The sequence below is a fragment of the Vipera berus genome (assembly GCF_964194415.1).
Source record: "Vipera berus genome assembly, chromosome: 5".
In the NCBI taxonomy this organism is placed as follows: domain Eukaryota; kingdom Metazoa; phylum Chordata; class Lepidosauria; order Squamata; family Viperidae; genus Vipera; species Vipera berus.
This window is the reverse complement of record NC_138207.1, coordinates 49,265,987-49,287,204: the sequence shown is the minus strand read 5'-3', so window position 1 is coordinate 49,287,204 and position 21,218 is coordinate 49,265,987. Positions and strand designations below refer to the sequence as shown.

The 21,218-nt window shown below is 40.6% G+C and overlaps 2 protein-coding genes across 4 annotated transcripts in view; one reads left to right on the top strand and one right to left on the bottom strand.

The window, feature by feature from the left end:
• Positions 1-1,817: 1,817 nt before the first annotated feature.
• On the top strand, positions 1,818-3,831 carry CALHM2 (calcium homeostasis modulator family member 2; the record flags this gene model as incomplete). The annotated part of the gene is made up of 2 exons (XM_081328183.1): positions 1,818-2,360; positions 3,334-3,831. 2 exons carry the CDS (start codon positions 1,818-1,820, stop codon positions 3,748-3,750), a joined length of 960 nt encoding a protein of 319 aa, XP_081184309.1. The 3' UTR covers positions 3,751-3,831.
• Positions 3,832-11,850: 8,019 nt separating this feature from the next.
• Positions 11,851-21,218, bottom strand: part of PDCD11 (programmed cell death 11) — a 44,630-nt gene continuing 35,262 nt past the window's right edge. For 2 of the 3 annotated variants that reach the window (XM_081328180.1, XM_081328181.1), the window contains exons 28-36: positions 21,079-21,201; positions 20,087-20,243; positions 19,810-19,923; positions 19,568-19,705; positions 16,091-16,341; positions 15,662-15,830; positions 14,722-14,875; positions 12,643-12,808; positions 11,851-12,357 (exon numbers count right to left, since the gene is read on the bottom strand). In XM_081328180.1, coding sequence (XP_081184306.1) covers positions 12,186-12,357; positions 12,643-12,808; positions 14,722-14,875; positions 15,662-15,830; positions 16,091-16,341; positions 19,568-19,705; positions 19,810-19,923; positions 20,087-20,243; positions 21,079-21,201 — 1,444 coding nt within the window. In that variant the 3' untranslated portion in view covers positions 11,851-12,185. The remainder of the gene's footprint in view (positions 12,358-12,642; positions 12,809-14,721; positions 14,876-15,661; positions 15,831-16,090; positions 16,342-19,567; positions 19,706-19,809; positions 19,924-20,086; positions 20,244-21,078; positions 21,202-21,218) is intronic. The other variant, XM_081328182.1, reaches the window with a different exon arrangement.

Genomic DNA, 21,218 nt, shown 5'->3' with positions numbered 1-21,218 from the left:
TGAAGTCAGCTCAGGAAACCTCTTTCTGGAATTCATTCTTTTTCTCCACATTAGCATTGGGGATGGCCTGGTATTCTGTCCACACTACACTTACTGTGACTTCCATTGATGGCTACCCTGCTTCTTACCCTTTCCCTCTGCAGAGCGAAAGAAAACATCCATTTCTTTCTTTCCCCCCCCCTTGGGTCCATCTTTGAGGGCTTGTGATTTCTATTTCTTTCTTTCTTTCTTTCTTTCTTTCTCTTTCTTTCTTTCTTTCTTTCTTTCTTTCTTTCTTTCTTTCTTTCTTTCTTTCTTTCTTTCTTTCTTTCTTTCTTTCTCTTTCTTTTTTGCATAAACTCCTCTCTATTGACTCCTCCTTGTACTTGATACCTTCCTATCTGTTACATCCGAGAGTAAAAAAAACAAAACACCACCACCATGGTCGTGCTACCATTCTTCCTGTCACTTGGAGTAGAGGAGAAAGTATTGAAAATCAATTTCACTTGGTTAAAAAATTAATATAACAACTCTAATCTTCCGCCCCAAAAGTTCCATCAGTGCGAAGGAAGGAAGGAAGGAAGGAAGGAAGGAAGGAAGGAAGGAAGGGAGGAAGGAAGGGGTATTTTCCCTGAGCTAAGATATAATTAAATGGCCCATTCTAAGCAGTTACTTTTCACCAGTTTGCAATTTTAAGATCTGAAATGGAAGGAATAAATGTTGTGTTATACATAGAAGTCATTAGATATGATTCCTTGACTTTTTTTGTGCCATAAAAATACTTCATTACTCATGCTGTCCATAAAGGACATTTAGTGATATCCTATACACATTATAAAAAAGGAAAAAAAAATGACTGTAGACATTAGCCATTGAGCCATGTTACCAAAGGTGATAAGTTCAAGTTGTCCTTGTTACTCCCCTTGATTCAACTTAAGTCAGACAGTAACTATTTACTTCCTGTAATTCATCAAATGTTATAAATGCAGCCCAGATTATTCACACTAATACAGCAAATTCACACTAAAATTTAATGCTGATATCATAGTTGTAGGGTCATGAAAAAATGAGTCTCAGCCTCATATAGCAGATCAGTCAGAATCCAGGATTAAAAGCACTGCTTCTTCAACCCACAAAAATGGTATTTCTTCATTGAAAATTCAGATAATTCCAGGATCATTAAATAAATAGCAGCAAATTCATGGGAAAGGTAAGGCACACCTGTCTCTTCTTTTGTAAGATGGAAACTGAGTTTAGACCAGCAGCCAGCTGAGAGATAGCAGGAGGAAAGGGAAAAGCAGATGAAAGTTGCATCTATTATATTATTATTATTATTATTATTATTATTATTATTATTATTATTATTATTATTAATTATTTTACACATTCTCCATGTATGAATGGGAAATACTTTTTAGTGGGGCTATATCATGTGATAAAATGTATAACCATTTAGAGTCATATTGTACATTGAAGTTGCATAAATTCTTATATAATTAATATTTACAAGGTTTTTTCCTTAAATTTTAGCTGTTTTTAGGATATTTAATATGTGAGAACTGTGCTGAATGATATTACCTGCAGGAATTGTAAACTGATGCATTATTTTATAATACAAGGTTCATAAGCTGTTTAGTTTACTTATTAAAAGATATATAGTTAAAATATATGTGAATGCCTAGTGATCTTCGACAAGCATATACTTTTAAATGCACAATTGTTAGTGATGGTTCTATTTTTACAGTAAATGAAGAGGTGAAAAGACCAACAATTATTATTTCTGTAGACATCTCTTCACTGCATCAAAATACCAAAAGCTCCAATTGAACCAAAATAAAATGGCTGCTCTTATTGCTGAAAATTTCCGCTTTCTTTCACTCTTCTTTAAAAGTAAAGATGTGATGATTTTCAATGGTTTGGTGGCTCTGGGTACCGTTGGAAGCCAGGAACTGTTCTCGGTGGTTGCCTTCCATTGTCCCTGTTCCCCAACTCGGAATTACATCTACGGTCTGGCTGCCATAGGAGTGCCTGCTCTGGCCTTGTTTGTTATTGGTATAATCTGGAACAACCACACTTGGAACTTAGTGGCTGAGTGTCACAAGCGAGGAACCAAGAACTTTTCTGCAGCAGCCAACTTCTTGATCTTTGGATCTGTCATGGGAAGAGCTGCAGTGGCTCCGGTCACATGGTCTGTGATCTCACTGCTTCGTGGAGAAGCCTATGTCTGTGCCTTAAGTGAATTCATGGATCCCACTTCCCTGGATCATTTTCCACCTGGCTACGGACCAGATATCCTAGCCAGGTTTCCTTGTGACGATCAGCCAGCCAACATGACGCGTTTTAAGGATGAAGTTATAAGACGATTAAGATACGAGTCACAGGTAATGTATTTATTCATACAAAATATTAAATTTACAAATATATAATATACGTATATTATCCATATACAGTGGTACCTCGGTCTTCATTGGTAATTCATTCTAGAAGACATGCCGAATATTAAAACCGACGAAGACCGAGAAAACCACATGACTTACCACATAACCTGCTATTTCTGCCAGAAGAAATAGGGAGTCATGAGGCAGCCGATATCAGCAACGTCTTCCTTGCATGTCGACTGTTGGGAGAAAGATGAACAGTGGGACAAGATTTCTGCTTCAAAAAGCAGAATACTAAATATGACAAGTTTTGAAGCAGTTGAGTACCGATGTATGACTGTAGTATAAATAATCAGAAAGCAAAATCCAAACATGAACTCCAATACTCACCAATTCAGATTAAGAACATAGCATGCTAGAAACAAGTCATCAAAATGCAAGGAGTAACAAAAACTGTCTGTTTGCCCAGCCCACAATAAAAACCAAAGCATAACAATAAAAATTCTCAGTAGCATATCCCTTGCAAAATCCTGCTTAAGCAGGATCGTTTGGTAGATCCTATTCTTCATTGCCATACAAATATAGTTATTTATCTGAACATCTTTATTTCAGTAAATGTTTTTAATGTCGTTTGTAAGAATATCTCCTAAATCTTAGTAGCCTCCAAAGCAAGTGTGAGAGTGCGCAGGAAACTGTGGAATCAGTTGGTTGCATGGAAGTCCACTCAAACAAAACTGATTGTTTCCAGAAATTTAATCCATAAAAATCCTCAAGATGGAAAAAAATGAAGTTCTACTACAATTAATGGTTTTACTATTATCCACTTACAAATGTAACTGAACCTGGCTGCATCAGAGTTTCAATTATATTTTAGAGTCCAATTTTTACTTCAAAGAAATAAAGGTAGCCTTTTTTTAACATCAAAAATCAAACCAAGCCAAGCCGTGTTCTGCCTATATTTTCTCTTTCCCTTCAGCTCTTTGGATGGATGCTCATTGGTGTGGTTGCAGTTCTTGTGTTCATCACCAAGTGCCTAAAGCATTGCTGCTCACCACTCAGCTACCGCCAAGAGGCCTACTGGAACCAATACCGCTCTAGTGAAGCTAGGCTGTTCCAACGGACAGCTGAGGTACATTCCAAGGTTGTGGCTGCCAATGTCGTCAAAAACTTCTTTGGCTTTGTACATTTAGATAAAGAGGAACAGGAACTGATCCAAGCATATAATGTGCAAAATATTCAGCCCAGGTCACAGTGGGATGCCATCACTGGAGTCTACATCTATCGAGAGAATAATGGCTACCCTCTCTATAGCCGCCTCCATAAGTGGGCCAAAAATGTAATGGGAAACAGCTCTAATCCTGATAGCCAGGAAACAGCCTTTCTAGCTACCTAATACAGGTAGTCCTCAATTTACAATTATTTGTTTAGTGACTGTTCAAATTTACAACGGCACTGAAAAAAGTGATTTATGACTGTTTTTCACACTTATGACTGTTCCAGCCTCCCCATGGTTATATGATCAAAATTCAGACGCTTTATGATGGTTGCAATGTCCCAGGGTCATATGATCATTTTTTGCGATATTCTGACAAGCAAAGTCAATCAGGAAGCCAGACTCCCTTAACAACCGTGTTACTAACTTAATAATTGTGGCAAGAAAGGTTGTAAAATGGGACAAAACTCACTTAATAACTCTCTCACTTAGCAACAGAAATGTTGGGCTCAATTGTGGTCATATGTCAAGGACTACCTGCATCTACTCAATAACAACTTTATTGATTAGCCCTTGGGCCATACCAAAGTGCAAAGTTCCAGCAACAAACCGTCATCAAAACTTGATAATTTAATTTAATTTTAATTTAATAACATTTATATACCGCCCTTCTCCCTGAGGACTCAGGGCGGTTCACAGGGCAGAATAAAATAGCGAATACAAACATTAAAATAAGATTAAACAAATTGCCCTAGTTAAAAACAATATAAATACAACACTAAAAACCCCCAGAAAAGTTAAAAAACGAAAAATAAAATAACCCCAAAGCAATCCAAAATGGAATTTGATAAAATACAATTTAAAATGGAATTAAAATAAAATACAATTTAAGATAAAATAGTAATAAAATACAAATTTAAGATGTAGATAAAATATGATAACATTATATTTCGGAGTCACCCTTGCAATCTACCCCAATCAGTCCCACATATGCAGATCTTAACTGGATCATTTTGTTTAAATACTGTGCTACGTTAAATGTTATTTTCAAGTTCTGACCGGACATAAGTTATTTTGATATGGGGATCCCAATGGGTCATTCGTTTGGTATATAGACCAAGATACCTGTCTCTCACCCTCTTATACAGACAACAGTCAAATAGGATGTGAGCCAGGTCCTCTACCTCTGCCGCTCCGCAAATGCAGACGCTCATTGTACGGTATAGCATGAAATCTCCCATATCTGACCATTGTGTCAAGCTGTTCGAATCTCGCTCACGTAAATATCTCCCTAAGATGTTTTGGGAGTTGTAACTTCAAATAACTGTCCACTTGAAAAGTACATTTGTATTTACTCAGCCATTTCAAGTTACTCACCTTACTAAGGATAGCTATATCAGTTTGTGCTATATCCTTAATTCTTTGGGCAACTCTTTTTTTAGATTGTTCTCCTGTTACGCAAGAAACAGGAAGGCCACAGCTTCTTACAAAATTTGTTAGTTGGTGATCCAGGAGATTTGTGATTGTAGTTTTATTTGCTCTAGTAGGCATAATTTGGGGAGTCTATCAGTCTCCATTTCATTAACTTTGCACCAGTAGTTATAAGCTCTAATTTTAGATAATGCCTGAATTGTATGAATTCCCAATTCAGCTCTAACTGCTGCAGCAGATGTTCTTGGATCTACACCCAAAATACATCTCAGATGCTGGGACTGTGTTTGTTCTAAAACTGTGGTTGAGTAAAGACCCCAAATTTCTGTTCCATACAAGAGCATTGTCGTAACCTTAGCCTTATAAACCTTGAGTAATGGAGCTAGGGACCCTGGGCAATAAATTCAAACGGGCTTTTGCTCTAAATGTACTCCATTGATGATGGCAGGCCCAAGATCCAGTCTTGGAAAAAGTTACTCCCAAATATACAAAGCTATTAACCTGCTCAATTGGTTCACCATCTAATTGCCACTTATGTCTCTGATGGTTTCTTCCAAACACCATTATTTTCGATTTAGATTTGCTAATGATTAGGGAGTTATCCTGGCAATAAGAGCTGAATCTTCTTAATAGCCTACGTAATCCTACTTGTAAGTATGATAATAAAATCATATCATCAGCATAAAGCAAGCTGTTACAGTAAGTATTTAGGATCATCGGCATGTGTACCATGGTATCCTTCATTAACCCTGGCAAGTCATTGATGTATAAATTAAATAATAATGGGGCCAGGATACAACTTTGCCTTCTCCCTTTATTTGTGTGAATCCTGTTAGTCAGGGCCCCATTAACCCCATACCGCACCCTCAAACAGGTACTTGTGTAAAGGGCTTTAATCAAAGCCAGGAGTCTGGGTTCTATTTTAAGAGATGTCAATTTACTCCATGGTACGTCTCTATTTACCATATCAAATGCTGCTGTAAGGTCTATAAAAGCAGCAAACAGGGGTCTCCTCTTATAGGCATAGTTGGCAATTAGATGGTTCAAGACAAAGCAGTTATCAGCTTGTTCTTCTGTGAGGATGTTGTTTTCCTCTACCCAGATTTCAATTCTGTTCAAAAGGTACCTAGCATATATTTTTGCTACAATGTCAATCAGGCTGATGGGCCTATAATTACTAGGATCCTTTTTATTCCCTTTTTTATATATGGGGACAACTATTGCCATCTTACACCCATCTGGTATATGGCAGGTGTTATTTATGTGTGTAAAAAGACCTGCTTATACAGGGCCCCACCAGTTGGGAAATTTCTTAAATAATTCTGCTGGTAAAAAATCCTCGCCTGGGGCTTTATTGCTCTTTAAGCTTTTAATGATGGACTGTATCTCCTTTTCTGAGACTGGTGGCCAAGGGGGGAGAGTTCTAGGATTTACCAAATCACTGTTTAAAAATAATTTGTTTACCGGTTCGGTGGGGGCAAACAAGCACTGATAATAATTCTCCCAGTCCGCGGCAGAGATTGGTATGTCAAATGCAAATCTCCGTTCCTTCAGGATACCTGCTACAGAGTGCCAAAATAATAGTGGCAGCCAACTCAAGTTCTGACCAGATTGAAATGGCAAAACGTTTTTTCTTTAATGATATAGTTTTTTTTTATATTCCCTTCTTGTGTGTAGCATCTTAGCTTGTATATGGGCAGTAGGATTCCTCTGGGCAAGCCTCATGGCTGCCTTCAATTTCTTTTTCTGTCGCTGGCAATCAGGATCAAACCAGCAAGGTCTACCCACTTGGGCTCTTTTTGTAGTAGGTTTAGCTGTTAGGTGTTTTTTCAGTATGTTACAAAGATTGGAGAATGCATTGAAGGCTGACATCGTCAGTAGTAGATGACTGTATTGTTCTAGCCCACTTAGTAGCATTCTCTGTTTTAAGGCATTCTAATATTGCCTTAGTATCAACTTTGGCCCAAATTAACCTTTTATTTTGGGTCAGCTTTACCTTTTTGGTGAGCCATCTGGCAGCCATGTTATATGGGTCTTAAATCTGAGCGGCCTCGCAATATCACACTTACAGGCTGATGGTCGCTATTGTCACTAAGGTGTACTGTGACCTCTGAGAAGAGGTCAGCCTTATCTCTAGACACACAAAAGAGATCCAGTACACTACTTGAATTGGCTGAGTGGTATGTATAAGGGTATGTATAATTCTTGTCCTTACCTCCCAAAATTTGGAGATTACCCTTAAAAATTAAGGAGACTAGGAGCAGGCCACCGGCATTACTTTTACAGTCTCTCGAGAGCCACTGAGGATGGTTATCAAAGAACTCCCCTGGGATTCCCTTCTTCTGGGCAAGCTCATACAGAGAGGGACCCAGTCTAGCGTTCAGATCTCCTAATAATACCACTATGGACTGAGGGTACAGTATAGATATATCTTCTAAGATAACTTCCAAGCCCATCCAATATTCAAAATTATAGTGCTGGGATGTGCTTGGAGGATGTACACATTTACCAATATTAACTCAAACTGGTCATATTCAAATTTGACAGCTAGAAAGTACGGATACTTATCTTCGTTATATAATTTCTCTCCCTGCCATTGCAACTCTTGCTTTATAAGAATGCATAGCCCACCAGAGGGTCTCCCTTTGTTCTTTGTTTTTAGGGCTGGGGAGGCCCATCCCTGAAAGCCTGGCAATTGTACTGGTTCGTCCACTTCGGTTAGCCAGGTTTCTTGAAAGGCTATTACGTCAAATCTAGAGAGAAAGCTCATTCGTCCACTATCAACCATCCCTTTCCAGCCAGCTATGTTCCAGGTCATCAACTGTATGGGGTTCTCAGAGGCAAGGTGGTCTGACTTGGTTGATTGGCTAGATGGTAAAAATGTCAGATGTCAACTTGACATTGGAGCTGGGTCAATATCATCTAAGCTTCCCATATAAACACAGTTGTTGTGAGGTTCGATATTTCTCCTCATGGATTGCAGAACTTGTTGTTGCTCCTCTATATCTCGGTTGCCAGTGTGCCTCTGCTCTTGCTCCAAGAATGATTTTTTTTCCAATGGGCAGGTACTCTGGCTTAAGTCTATAAATGTAGATTTATGTCCATTTTTGGAGGGGCATGGCTGAGGGTTCATCTTATAGAAAGATGTTGTGGGAACTTCTAAATCAAATGAGGATGAAGCTGGATAAGCTGGATTATGTCCTTAGTGTTTGTCAGCTTAGGGGGCACTGTGTGATAAAGCCCTTTGTCTTTCAGTTGTTTCTCAGAGGCTGGGTCAGTCAGTGCAGTTACCCCACTCTCAGCCTGTGTGACAACACCTTTTTTTACTGTTGAGGTAAAGGCAGATTGTTGATTAAATATCTTGTCACAAGGTTGCGTGGTTAGTGGAGCCAAATTAAATAGAGGCTTTGCTGTAGATTGAGTTGTTGTCAGTGCCTCTTTTAGGTCATCCAATCTTTGAATGATGCTAACTTGCTCAGGTTCTGGCAATGCACTGAATAGGTCAATCAACATTTCCTCTGGCACATCCTCAGCAGTTCCTGCAGCTGTGGGTAACACAGTTCGTATATTGCTTATTTGCTTTCTCAGGGTCAGTTCAGTTGCAGCAGCCTCAGGCTTAGTAGTGTGAGGGCTGTTGCAGCCTAGATTTTAGCAACAGTTCTCTCTTGGTGATGCTGTTTCAGGAGTGGGCACACTTTTTCTGAGCAAAAGACCCTTATTGGAAATATTGAGAAGAGGCTCAGAAAGGGCTTCATTCTGAAGAGCATGGAGGGAATTGTGGGCTGCTTGAATGATAGGAGAATTCTCATACATTGTGTTCTGGCTGGCAGCCACTCTGCATGTAGTAGATCTATCAAAGTGAATTCACAGCGGAGCAGCTGGCTCAGGGACAGCCTAATAGCTTCTCTATTGCTCCAACGCCCTCTATTTACTCTCTTGTCATAAATTTGCAAAGTAACCTGGTTAGTTTGCAGACTGTAGTTATATTGGTCATCTCTTAGACCTTTGCCTGATTGTTTTCTCTGTAGGTGTTCAAATTTTTGGGAGGAGAACAAGGTCCTTCTCTAGTTTCATTTTCTGAGTTAGCCATCCCATGTCTGTCCAAGGTTATCCTCCCAGGTCCTTCTACGGTATTTGAGTGGCTCCTAACAAACTTTGCAAAAGATTCTTTCAGGCAGTCGACCTTATTTATGACAATTGACAAGAGATTATATATTGAGTTTACAGTTTGAGCTCTAAGCAAACATTGTCTAGAGAGGAAGTCTGTCACATTTTCCCCCTTCAAATTTGCTACATCTCCCTCCTGTGTAAAAAAGGCTGTTGCCGGATTCCAAGGAGGGAAGCCATTCTCCGAGAGGGAGGAGGACAACTCCACACGCTGTCTGCTCTCCAGTTCGGTTTGTAAGTCCCATTCCAATGAGTCACATAAATTAAATTTATCTGATAAGGTGCCTGTGAATGAGTTACTTACTGGAGAAGACTGTCTGTTTGCAATATAATCCTCCATTTTCTGCTGCTTCAAAGGCTTGGATATACTTTCTGCTGCAGAGTGCTGTCTCTTCCTTCTTTTCCCCATTCAGGTTTGTTAAAACAGGTTTAAAAATAAGTTTAAAACTATGGTTTAAAAGGTTAAAATGAGTTAAAAATGGGTTTAAAAAGTTAAAAAGCGGTAGGTTAAAATACAATATTAAAAGAGGTTAAAAAGTTAAAATAAAAATAAAATAAAATAAAACTTTTACTTTTGGAGGAGCTCTTTACAGCCTTTGCTGCCTCTCCCAGGAAGTCAACATTAGAGGCTTCCAATTTCCACTATAATCATTCACAGGGATTTGAATGAAATGCTGCCTTCAAATCTATAAGGGCTGCATATGACCGCATCTACTCAATAGCTGTTCTACAAGCTTAGGGAAAAAAATCATTTTGAGCACTTGGACAGATATGCTGGAAAGCATCCAAGAATTGATTTTATACTTTGACTAAACTCTCAGAAAATATATAGCTGGTAAGATTTCAAATAAATTATGTCACAGGTGATACAAACCTATTGGTGCTGTCTCATCAAAAATAAGGCCTATGAAGCTCAGTGGGATATATTCTTATATAAGATTACAGTTTAACAGGCTGGTGCCAAGTAATATGGAGGGAGAGATAATTTTTTTCCAAATATCTGTCCGATCGAACAGAAAGTTGTTCACCAATGTGTAATTTCAGAAAATATGCCAATTGACAATCACATATGGTCCTTGATTTATGACTTGGCAACTATTCAGAGTTACAACAGAGCTCCCCAGGGTTACTTATGATTTGGGTTAGAGATTTTGATGGCTGGGGCCCTCTCTGTGGTAACAGATCTTATTTGGGATGTTCGGCAATCAGCCCACATCTACAACTGTTTGTGGTGTCCTGCCGTCATGCAACTATGTTTTACCCATTTTTTATTTATTTGTTTTGCCAGAAACTGGTATTTATTTCTGGTTTCCAGCAAAAGAGATGCTCATTGGCTAAAATGGGTTTGCTTAATGATCGCCATGTTTACTTAATGACCACATTTGCTTAGTTATTGCGGTATTTGCTTAGCCACTGCCACAAAAAGGTTGTAAAATTGGGCACAATCACACGGTGAGTCACTTAACAACCAACACGACTTAGCATCATAATTCTGGACTCAATTATAGTTATACATCGAGGACTAACTGTATCTTTAAATCAGCCTGAAATATTGCTAAAAATAGACATTATGTCCTTTTCAGGTGAAAGAGAAAAATTTCTCCTAATTCTTTTGTGTTTCATTTGTAAATGTGGTTGCTAAAGACAAAAGCCACACTAAGTTGGCAAAATATTTTATTTGTAAAATCTGTTCTAACTTCTCTTGGTCTTTAAGATCTTTCTTTTCTGTATACATTTGATCAATTTGTTAATGAAGGTAAAATTTTAAACACTGAAAAGTTGATTTGTTGTTTCAGTCTTAATACTGCTAAAGGCTAGAAATCCTAATAGTTACTAGTTACTTTGGCCTTTAAGATATTCACAAGATATATGTGGGATTATCAGTGACTAAAATATGAAAAACTACAGAACTGGATGGCAAGGCAGAACCAATAGAGGTATATTGGTCGAATATTGGGTTAGAATTGGGGAGACCCCCACCTCAGGGATACAAATTCAATGGATAGTTTTGAGCCAGTAACTCTAAACGGAACCAACTTTATAGGATTGTCGATGCAGGCAAAACTGGAAGGCCATGTTATGTACACAGCCTTTAATTACTGAAGAAAAAGCAGGACATAAAATAAATGAATAAGAATCTATTCAAATATCCCATACCAAAATATACATGCCCTGCTGTTTTCCTCCAAGATGCATGACTGTCACTTAATGGTATAAGTGCAAAAGAACAAATTATGGCTATTTTCCCGGCAGTGCATGGCATTTGCACTATTACTATGCAAATCACATGACACTGACAATATTTTGACAAGGATTATAGTCTTCTAGAATGAATCAGGAACACTGGAATGTAAAACGACAGATGGAAAATGTATAGAAGCTGCTAATTATTAGAAACTATTTGTATATTGCTCTAACATTGATATTTTTTTAAGATAGTTACAGAAGATCAGAATTCTGTGAATTGCAGATATAGAACAGGACAGGGCTTATAAAATAAAAACTGAGTACTTTATACTTAAGCTACGATGATGAGGCTAATTAAATGGAATTGGAGAACTTTGCTCCTGCAGACAACAGCCTTTTAATTTAGTCCTTAAACCTTGAAAATATTTCATACAATGCTTAGAAAACAGTGCTGTTATTATCTTCTAACACTATGCCTAGATAAAATACAAAACATTTTAGAGAGGGAAGAACAATTTATTTACTACCGTAACCAAGCAGTTGGTTGCTTTCTCCCAATTGTTAATTGTATACTTTAAAAAGAATCCAAGTCAAATAAGGCTACAAGTATAATTATTTTATTTAAATTTGGGGGGGATATAAAAGGTGTAAAACATTTATATCACTTACACTGTTAATCTCTGGTCCTGGCTAGTCCAATCTGTTATTGAGCTCATTGGGAAATGCAAAAAAGCCGGATGGCTTTTCTTACTACAGATGAGTCATATCCGCTTCCCTTCTCAACATACTGGGTTTGAAAGCAAAACCCCGAAATCTGTCTACCGCAAAGGTTAGCTCTCAGCAAGACTGTTCTTGGATTCCACATATTCCAATGCTGCTGCCTTCACAGCCTGGATTGTTTCCACAGTGCCATACTTCTTCTCATAGTCCAGATAGCGTTTAAAGAAAAACTTCATCTTCTTTGCTGTTACGTTTAGGTGAATCACTCTTTCAAAAATATCCCTGTGAAAAACCCAAAATAAAAAACAGTTTTAATCTGATATTTTATGAACCTTTTCTATTTAAAATAACTAAAATTGTTAGCTGATTTTCTCCTATACAAAACACATCCTATATGAGACACTGGAGAAAATCCTTTAGGCTTCTCAATATAAATCTTATAACATTTCTTTGCCAAAATCAAGCCACCCTGTTAGTTTTAGTTTTAAGCTTTAGTTTCCCAAGCTTGCATTTGCATCTTTGCTGGAAATTAATAATCCTAACCTCCCTGCACATGCTAGTACTCACCGGACCTCTTTTTGGCTGCCATGTTTTATCATTACATCTATGTACACTGACCAGATGTCTGTACGTTTGGGGTATGTGCTCAGAATATTCTCAAACAGGGCCTTGCCATGTTCTACATCACCAAACTGAAACTCTAACTGTGCCAGCTTTGAAATCACATCCACATCTGCAACAAAAAAAAGAAGCAATTTAAAGGATACTTTCCACCAGTCATTACTTCTGCCTAAAATTTGAAGATGTATCTATTATTTAGAAATATATTGTTAGCTACATCCTCATTAAAAGAATTTTCAGAGCAGATTAGCAAACAAGACACAGAGGTCTAGTCTGTTGTAAAATGTGCATTGTCCTTTGTAATACTGAATCTGGTTCTGTGTATTGGGATGAAAGAAAAAATAATATATTTATTAAGCAATGGAGGTTAAAAAAACTCATGGAAATGGAAGAAAATGACTGAAAGAGACAAATATATGAATTGTTACAATACAGATAACAAGATGCTAGGGAAAGAGGGGGACTCAAGGTGCCTAACTTGAAATTGTATTATGATGCGGTGGTCATGACATGGGTTAGCGATTGGCTTAACTTAACTAATAAAAGAATACTCCACCTTGAGGGTTGGGATTTGGTATATGGATGGCATGCATATTTGCTTTATGATAAAAAGGTAGACAAGGCTTTTAAATCTCATATTCTTAGAAGTGCTTTGTTGCGTGTCTGGAAAAATTATTATTATAAGTTAAATTATAAAATACCGATTTGGGGAATTCCCGGACACGCGATAGAAGGTGTATCTATGGGAGTGAGTTTGGATATGTTTTCCTATAAGGAATTACTTAGATTGGAAGGGAATAATTGGCAACTTAAATCATTAGATGAGTTAAAACAAGAAAACATAAGTTACTCTCGGTTCCAATACACCCAACTGAAAGCTAGGTGGAAGCTGGATCAGAAGGTTGGTATTACAATTACAGATGAAAACTTAGTAAAACAAATTAGAGATTTAAATCGTGCACATATAAAGAGGATATATAATGTTTTAATTGAATTGGACTCGGAAACGGAATTAGTTAAAGATTGTATGATAAAGTGGGCACAAAACATACAGGAACCAATTCCGTTGGATACCTGGGAGGTAATCTGGGTCAGAAATCTTAAATTTACTCAGGCTCAAAATTTAAGAGAAAATTTTTATAAAATGTTTTATAGATGGCATTTGGATCCCAAAAAGTTGTCTAACATGTATCCTAACCTACAGTCTAAATGCTGGAGATGTGGTAGTTTAGATGCTACTTATTTTCATATGTGGTGGACTTGCAGAAATATAAAAGCTTTTTGGATTAAAATTTGGTGGAACATTCAAAAGATTTTTAAGAGAAAGATAAAGTTTTCTCCACAATTGTTTTTATTGGGTATTGTGGTAGATTGTGATACTAAAGAAATCAATTTGATGTTGAACTTGATAACAGCAGCACGGTTACTGGTGGGACAATATTGGAAGAAGGATAGTTTGCCTACTATAGAAGAATGGGTACTTAAGGTATTGAATCTTGCAGAAATGTCTAAGATTTCTGCTTATTTGAAGGATCATTCGCAAGAAAGATATATTTCAGTTTGGAGGAGATGGATAGATTATATTCAGAATAAACATGGGACTAAAAAGTTCCATTTAGCTTATGAGTAGATTTTAGATTTTTATTAACTTTAGTATTAGTATTGATTATATTTTTTGTTTAAGTTATTATTATTATGTTTTTAACAATTTGAATGTATCAATGTTAAAGGGGAGTTAAAGCACATTATGATTTTGGTTAATTTTATAATGGATAATTTTAGTTAGAATATGTTTACTATATTTATGACCCTGTATTCAGCTCTGGGAAGTGGGGGGGGAGGGGGGTGGTTTGGGGCGGGTGGGTTTTGGGGATATGTTTTGTAAAAAATTTTTTGTAAAACTCTTTAATAAAACAATACAGATAACACAGATATTAATCTGCTCTAGTCTAGTCTAAAGCAAAGTCCAATGCGAAAGAAATAGACATCATTATTTAAGAAAGGAGGAAATCAAGTAACTCTTACGCTCTTTGTCTGGCAAGCATTTCAGTGCCCGTGGCATAAGTCTGTGAGCTGCCTCCACCAAACCACGTTTCAGAAGAAAAGTGGTGTACTTTATCCAAACAGACCTTTCTTGACGGAAGCGTTTCAGCATTGTGTTGTATAGGTCATCAGCTTCCTGAATAGATCAGGAGACAGGATAAAAAAACATCATCCTAAATATGCAAAACATTTTTATTTATGTTGTTCCTAAATTACAAAGGACATTCTAGTTCTTTCTTTCACAAATATCAGTACCCTAAATTTCTTACCCTATTTTCCAATAATGATAGAAATGAGTAGTAGCTATTTTTATGCTAGATTTAGATATTTATGTAGGGTTGAAGCTAAACAAACACGGTGTGAAAACAGCTGTCTTCTGGTTTTTTTAAGTCTTAAAAGTTCTATACTATAATATTCTTTAATGATTCAACATACGTTCAGAATGCTAACTGCTGTTCTATAATCTGACCAAAAATTCTAAATTCAGTACTAAAGAGTTGAAGAGGAAATCTTCTCTCATATTTACAAAAATAAAAAATATACATTAAGCCTGTGTACCTTATTCAATGAGGTGCTTCACTGAGCACAAGCTTACTATACAACTACATGTCCTGCTTCCTCATCATTAACTGCCAATTCTGCAATTTTAAGAATATAGATTTCATAGGTCCTAGAGTGCATTTTGCATTCAATAAGCCAGAGAACAGCAATAATTTGGCACTAAAAAGAGCCACACAGAGATAAGCCATCTGCTGCTCCAAACAGAGGCAACATCCACAAGTCCAAAATGTGAAAGGAAGTTTAGGACAAGCTAGACCAGTATAGGTGCAGTCTTTCTTGAAATCAAACAAATATTCTTCCTGTCACACACAGGGAGATGAGTAAAAGTTCTCTTTATCATGCTGCTGTTAATTGGCATCACCTTATGTTTCTCAGAGGCGCTGTAGATGTCTGCCAACTGCTGAAATACCTTCAGAGGCTCATTGTACTGGACTGCTCTTTCAAAAACTTTCATCAGTCCTTCCTCTGTGCCATACATGTTCTCCAGGTTTAGCAAAGCAACCCACACATTTAGCTTTTCTTGTTCCTCTCTGAAGAAGAAAGAAGACAACACTCAATACAAAGACCAAACAAAGCTCTTCATTTTGCTTTGGATGTTGCTATTCCCCTCAATTTGTTTGTGGCTAGTTTACACTGATTACTCCTGTATTTGGAGAAAGGCAAGAGAGAAAAGTTGCGTGTTCCCTTTGCCCGGCAAGTATCTTATTTTAAGATCCAACCAAGCATAAAATATAGTATGGATACGAACGGTTACCAAGGAAACTGAAGAACAACAAATAACAAAAGTCACCTAAAGGAGATTGTTTTTAGTGCCCTTTCTGCAACAGCTCTAGCTTTTTCTATCTCTGTCGCTTGGAGATGAAAAGCCATGAATTGCAACCAAAGGATGGAGCTGTCAGGATTGCTGAGGACCAAGCGGTCAAAGTCATCCGCTGTCTGCGGCTGTCGCTTGGGATCCATCAAGGCAGCTTCCAGCTTGGAGAGTTCCTTCTCTGCCTGTTGCTTCTCCAGCTCCTGTTTCTTTTTTGTTTGTTTTTTGGCCTTAAAGGAAGAAAGGGGAGAAAGAGAAAGGCCTTGACCACTGGAAAACCTGTCGTGCTGCAAGATAACATACTGTAAGGCAAAGTAGGGTGGATCCAAGAATCAGATACTAATCTTGGGCCTTTGGGGTGCTTAACAGGCTCAATTAGACTAGTGAATAAGAATTTTACTATTTTTGTTACAGAGGAGTGATACTCTGTCTTTTTCTAAGTTATTCTTAACACCAATAGTGCCACAAGAGTCCTTTTTTTATCATTACGCCTTTTGCATTATTTCACTGTCCACCTTTTTATTAAAAGCTAATATGATGCATATAATGTCCTATTTAGCTACAGACACATCAATGACCGATAAGGAGGTGTGGAGAACAGGGACATAACTTAAACTTCTATTTTATTTTTTATCACTTCCAAATTTAGAATTCTTTCTTCCTCCCCACTTTATATTTATTTTTTTAAAGTGTTGTGAAAACCGCCACAACACTTTAAAAGTAAAAAACTACCCCACAGACATTAAAAAAAATTAGCTATGCCTACAAAAGTATTCTCTTTTCAGAGTTACATATCTCATAAAAATGTTATTATGTATATGTGCATGATACTTCTCAAAAGCAAACTTTCCACATGAAAAAAACCTGTATTTGGAGGCGAAGAAATTCAGGTAGTACACAGGGACTTTTCTTGTGGTTGGTATGCCATAATCACTTACCGTATATACTTGAGTATAAGCCGACTCGAGTATAAGCCGAGACCCCCAATTTCACCCCCAAAAACTGGAAAAAGTTATTGACTCGAGTATAAGCCGATCCGCCGTTCTGCAAGCCTCTGCCGCCAGCAGAGGCTCGATCCGCCATTTTGCAAGCCTGAATACACAGGAATACCCTGTGTGGCCGCGGCTCTCGGGGAAGCCCTGGCTGTCCGCTTCCTCGCTCCACGCTGCCATTCGGGGCCCGCGCGTTCCCCGGGCAAATCGCGGCGCCCAGCAGGCGAGGAAACACGCCCGCTCCAGTCGCCCCCCCTTCCCTCAGGAGACGCGAAGCAAGTGACCGCCCGGAGCTTACCGAGGACTTGCGCGCGGCCGAGGCTTCGGTGCTTCCAGGATCGCGCGCACCTCTCCCAAGCCGCCGCCGTCCGGAGACCTGCCGAAGTTTGGGGAGGTTTGGGGAGGTGCGCGCGCACCTCCCCAAACCTCCCCAAACCTCGGCAGGTCTCCGTTCCTCCTGCCGACCTTTGGGGAGGTTTGGGCGCCTCCCCAAACCTCCCCAAACCTCGGCAGGTCTCCGTTCCTCCTGCCGACCTTTGGGGAGGTTTGGGCGCCTCCCCAAACCTCCCCAAACCTCGGCAGGTCTCCGTTCCTCCGCGCAGACCTGCCGACGTTTGGGGAGGTTTGAGCGCCTCCCCAAACCTCCCCAAACCTCGGCAGGTCTCCGTTCCTCCTGCCGACCTTTGGGGAGGTTTGGGCGCCTCCCCAAACCTCCCCAAACCTCGGCAGGTCTCCGTTCCTCCTGCCGACCTTTGGGGAGGTTTGGGCGCCTCCCCAAACCTCCCCAAACCTCGGCAGGTCTCCGTTCCTCCTGCCGACCTTTGGGGAGGTTTGGGCGCCTCCCCAAACCTCGGCAGGTCTCCGTTCCTCCGCGCAGACCTGCCGACCTTTGGGGAGGTTTGGGCGCCTCCCCAAACCTCCCCAAACCTCGGCAGGTCTCAGTTCCTCCTGCCGACCTTTGGGGAGGTTTGGGCGCCTCCCCAAACCTCGGCAGGTCTCTGTTCCTCCTGCCGACCTTTGGGGAGGTTTGGGCGCCTCCCCAAACCTCCCCAAACCTCGGCAGGTCTCCGTTCCTCCTGTCGACCTTTGGGGAGGTTTGGGCGCCTCCCCAAACCTCGGCAGGTCTCCGTTCCTCCGCGCAGACCTGCCGACCTTTGGGGAGGTTTGGGCGCCTCCCCAAACCTCCCCAAACCTCGGCAGGTCTCAGTTCCTCCTGCCGACCTTTGGGGAGGTTTGGGCGCCTCCCCAAACCTCCCCAAACCTCGGCAGGTCTCCGTTCCTCCTGCCGACCTTTGGGGAGGTTTGGGCGCCTCCCCAAACCTCCCCAAACCTCGGCAGGTCTCCGTTCCTCCTGCCGACCTTTGGGGAGGTTTGGGCGCCTCCCCAAACCTCCCCAAACCTCGGCAGGTCTCCGTTCCTCCTGCCGACCTTTGGGGAGGTTTGGGCGCCTCCCCAAACCTCGGCAGGTCTCCGTTCCTCCGCGCAGACCTGCCGACCTTTGGGGAGGTTTGGGCGCCTCCCCAAACCTCCCCAAACCTCGGCAGGTCTCCGTTCCTCCTGCCGACCTTTGGGGAGGTTTGGGCGCCTCCCCAAACCTCCCCAAACCTCGGCAGGTCTCCGTTCCTCCTGCCGACCTTTGGGGAGGTTTGGGGAGGCGCCCAAACCTCCCCAAAGGTCGGCAGGAGGAACGGAGACCTGCCGAGGTTTGGGGAGGTTTGGGGAGGCGCCCAAACCTCCCCAAAGGTCGGCAGGAGGAACGGAGACCTGCCGAGGTTTGGGGAGGCGCCCAAACCTCCCCAAACGTCGGCAGGTCTGCGCGGAGGAACGGAGACCTGCCGAGGTTTGGGGAGGTTTGGGGAGGCGCCCAAACCTCCCCAAACGTCGGCAGGTCTGCGCGGAGGAACAGAGACCTGCCGAGGTTTGGGGAGGCGCCCAAACCTCCCCAAACGTCGGCAGGTCTCCGTTCCTCCGCGCCCTGCCTGCCTGCTTCTTTCCGCTGCGGAAAGAAGCAGGCAGGCAAGGCGCGGAGGTCCGGAGACCTGCCGACGTTTGGGGAGGTTTGGGGAGGTGCGCGCGCACCTCCCCAAACCTCCCCAAACTTTGGCAGGTCTCCGGATGGCGGTGGCTTGGGAGAGGTGCGCGCGATCCCGGAAGCACCAAAGCCTCGGCCGCGCACAAGTCCTCGGTAAGTTTTTTTGTTGACTGGAGTATAAGCCGAAGTGGAATTTTTCAGCCCAAAAAGTGGGCTGAAAAATTCGGCTTATACTCAAGTATATACGGTAACTTTATAAAGAATCTCTCTCTCTCTCTCTTGTGCGCACGTACACACACACACACACACACACACACACAACTTTCAACTAGATGGGCCCTTTTACTGAAAGGTTAACTGAAGGGCAACTACATACTAACTGTCGTTGCATACAAATTAATCCCAAGAGCAAACAATACAGAGATACCGTACCACAGATTCAGCATCATTTTCTTCTTCGCTGTCTGAGCTGGGCTCCGTTGGAATCAATGTGGTTCCATCCAGCACGTTTAAGCCCTCCTCCCACATAAAGCTGGTTGAAACCTTCAGTCTTGGAACTTCTTTTCCCAGCTGAGGAAGAAGCAGAAATATATACTCACATCCATCATCCCACTCAGTACAACATGCGGCTTTCACCATCTCAACAGACCTATCCCCTTCCCGCGGCCGTTTACTTTAGTCTTCTTCTTCTGCTTCTTTTCCTTCTCCTCTTCCTCCCGACAATAAACCTCAACACCACTATCGCCGTCCTCAGCGCAATAGGCTCTCTTTTTTGCTGGCGTTACTTCCTGTCATTGAAAGAAAAGAAAGTGTTAAAACAGTAGTTTTTTTAAAAAAATAGTATGTATCTCTGCACATATATAGCAGAAAGAAGCTGAAAATATATAACAACTACATTGGTTTAACAAAATGTTTCCTAATTAAGCCTAAAGTCTCTTCCAGGATCGATACCTGCTCGCTTTCAGAAAGCTTCCTCCTTTGATTTCTTGATTTCTGGGAGGGTGTATCCTTTTCACTACAAGGCTTTTCATCACATGGAATAATGCTCGGCTTCCCTGTGTCTTCAGGAAGGAGAGAGAGCTCCACAAGGTTTTCTTCTCTGTTTATACTGCAGAATGATTAGAACACAGGACAGGACAGGAGAAAGAACTAGCATAATTATGAAGTCTATAGTGTCCTCTTAAATGTACAAAATGCTTTACATTTTTAATCTGTCCAGCTTCGCACCATTTCAGTAAGATTGTAAGGTCCCACCCCAATCCACGTCTTAGGAAAGAAGAACTCTTAGAGACAGAATTGTCCAAAAAGGAACTTTTACTAAAACATAATTGTCAGTGGGAAATCTAGACAGGATCTGAAAACTGTGTTACGGTTTGGTACTTTTAAAGTGTCCCCAAGTGAAACCTCCCTCACCTCAGTCCATTTGGTCAGTCCTGGATCAATTAAGGTTCAGGTGTCAAAACCTTCGCAGGGAAAAGGGATCTTCCATGCCTTTACGACATTTCCTTCCTCCCTTTCAGATTCTAATCGGAGATACAAACCAGATCTCTCCCCCCTTCCCTTTCTTTGTTCTTCTCAGTTCAAAGGTTTCCCCCTGGTCTAATGACAGCCTCCAGGCAGGCTGAAATAAACACCCTTGCAACAAATGGATAAGGATAGCCAATTAACATCTTCTCTTCTCCTCCTTGGGAATGGCAGAATCCAGTGAGGGATGTAAGATTTTAGAACATACAGATGGGGTTTTATGAATGGGATACAAATGGATTCTGACAAAGATAGTATTATGATCAGTTAATAAAATGATTAACATCAAGTAAAACACATACGCAACTCACCAAAACACCATACCCTGGTCCCTGCGGGCCTCTCTTAATCATACTTTTTACTGCACACAATTTTGCCACCTCAGGGGAACTGTGGTTCTGAGAAAACATCCTACTTACCTGAGAACTTTGGCAGTAAGAAGCTGGTCTATATGTATGTACTTCATACAGAGTGAATGATCTGCCACAAAGAATGGGGTGACATACTGAAAGGAGATTTGACCCACCACTGAATCCGATAACCTGTCAAGAAAGAAGAC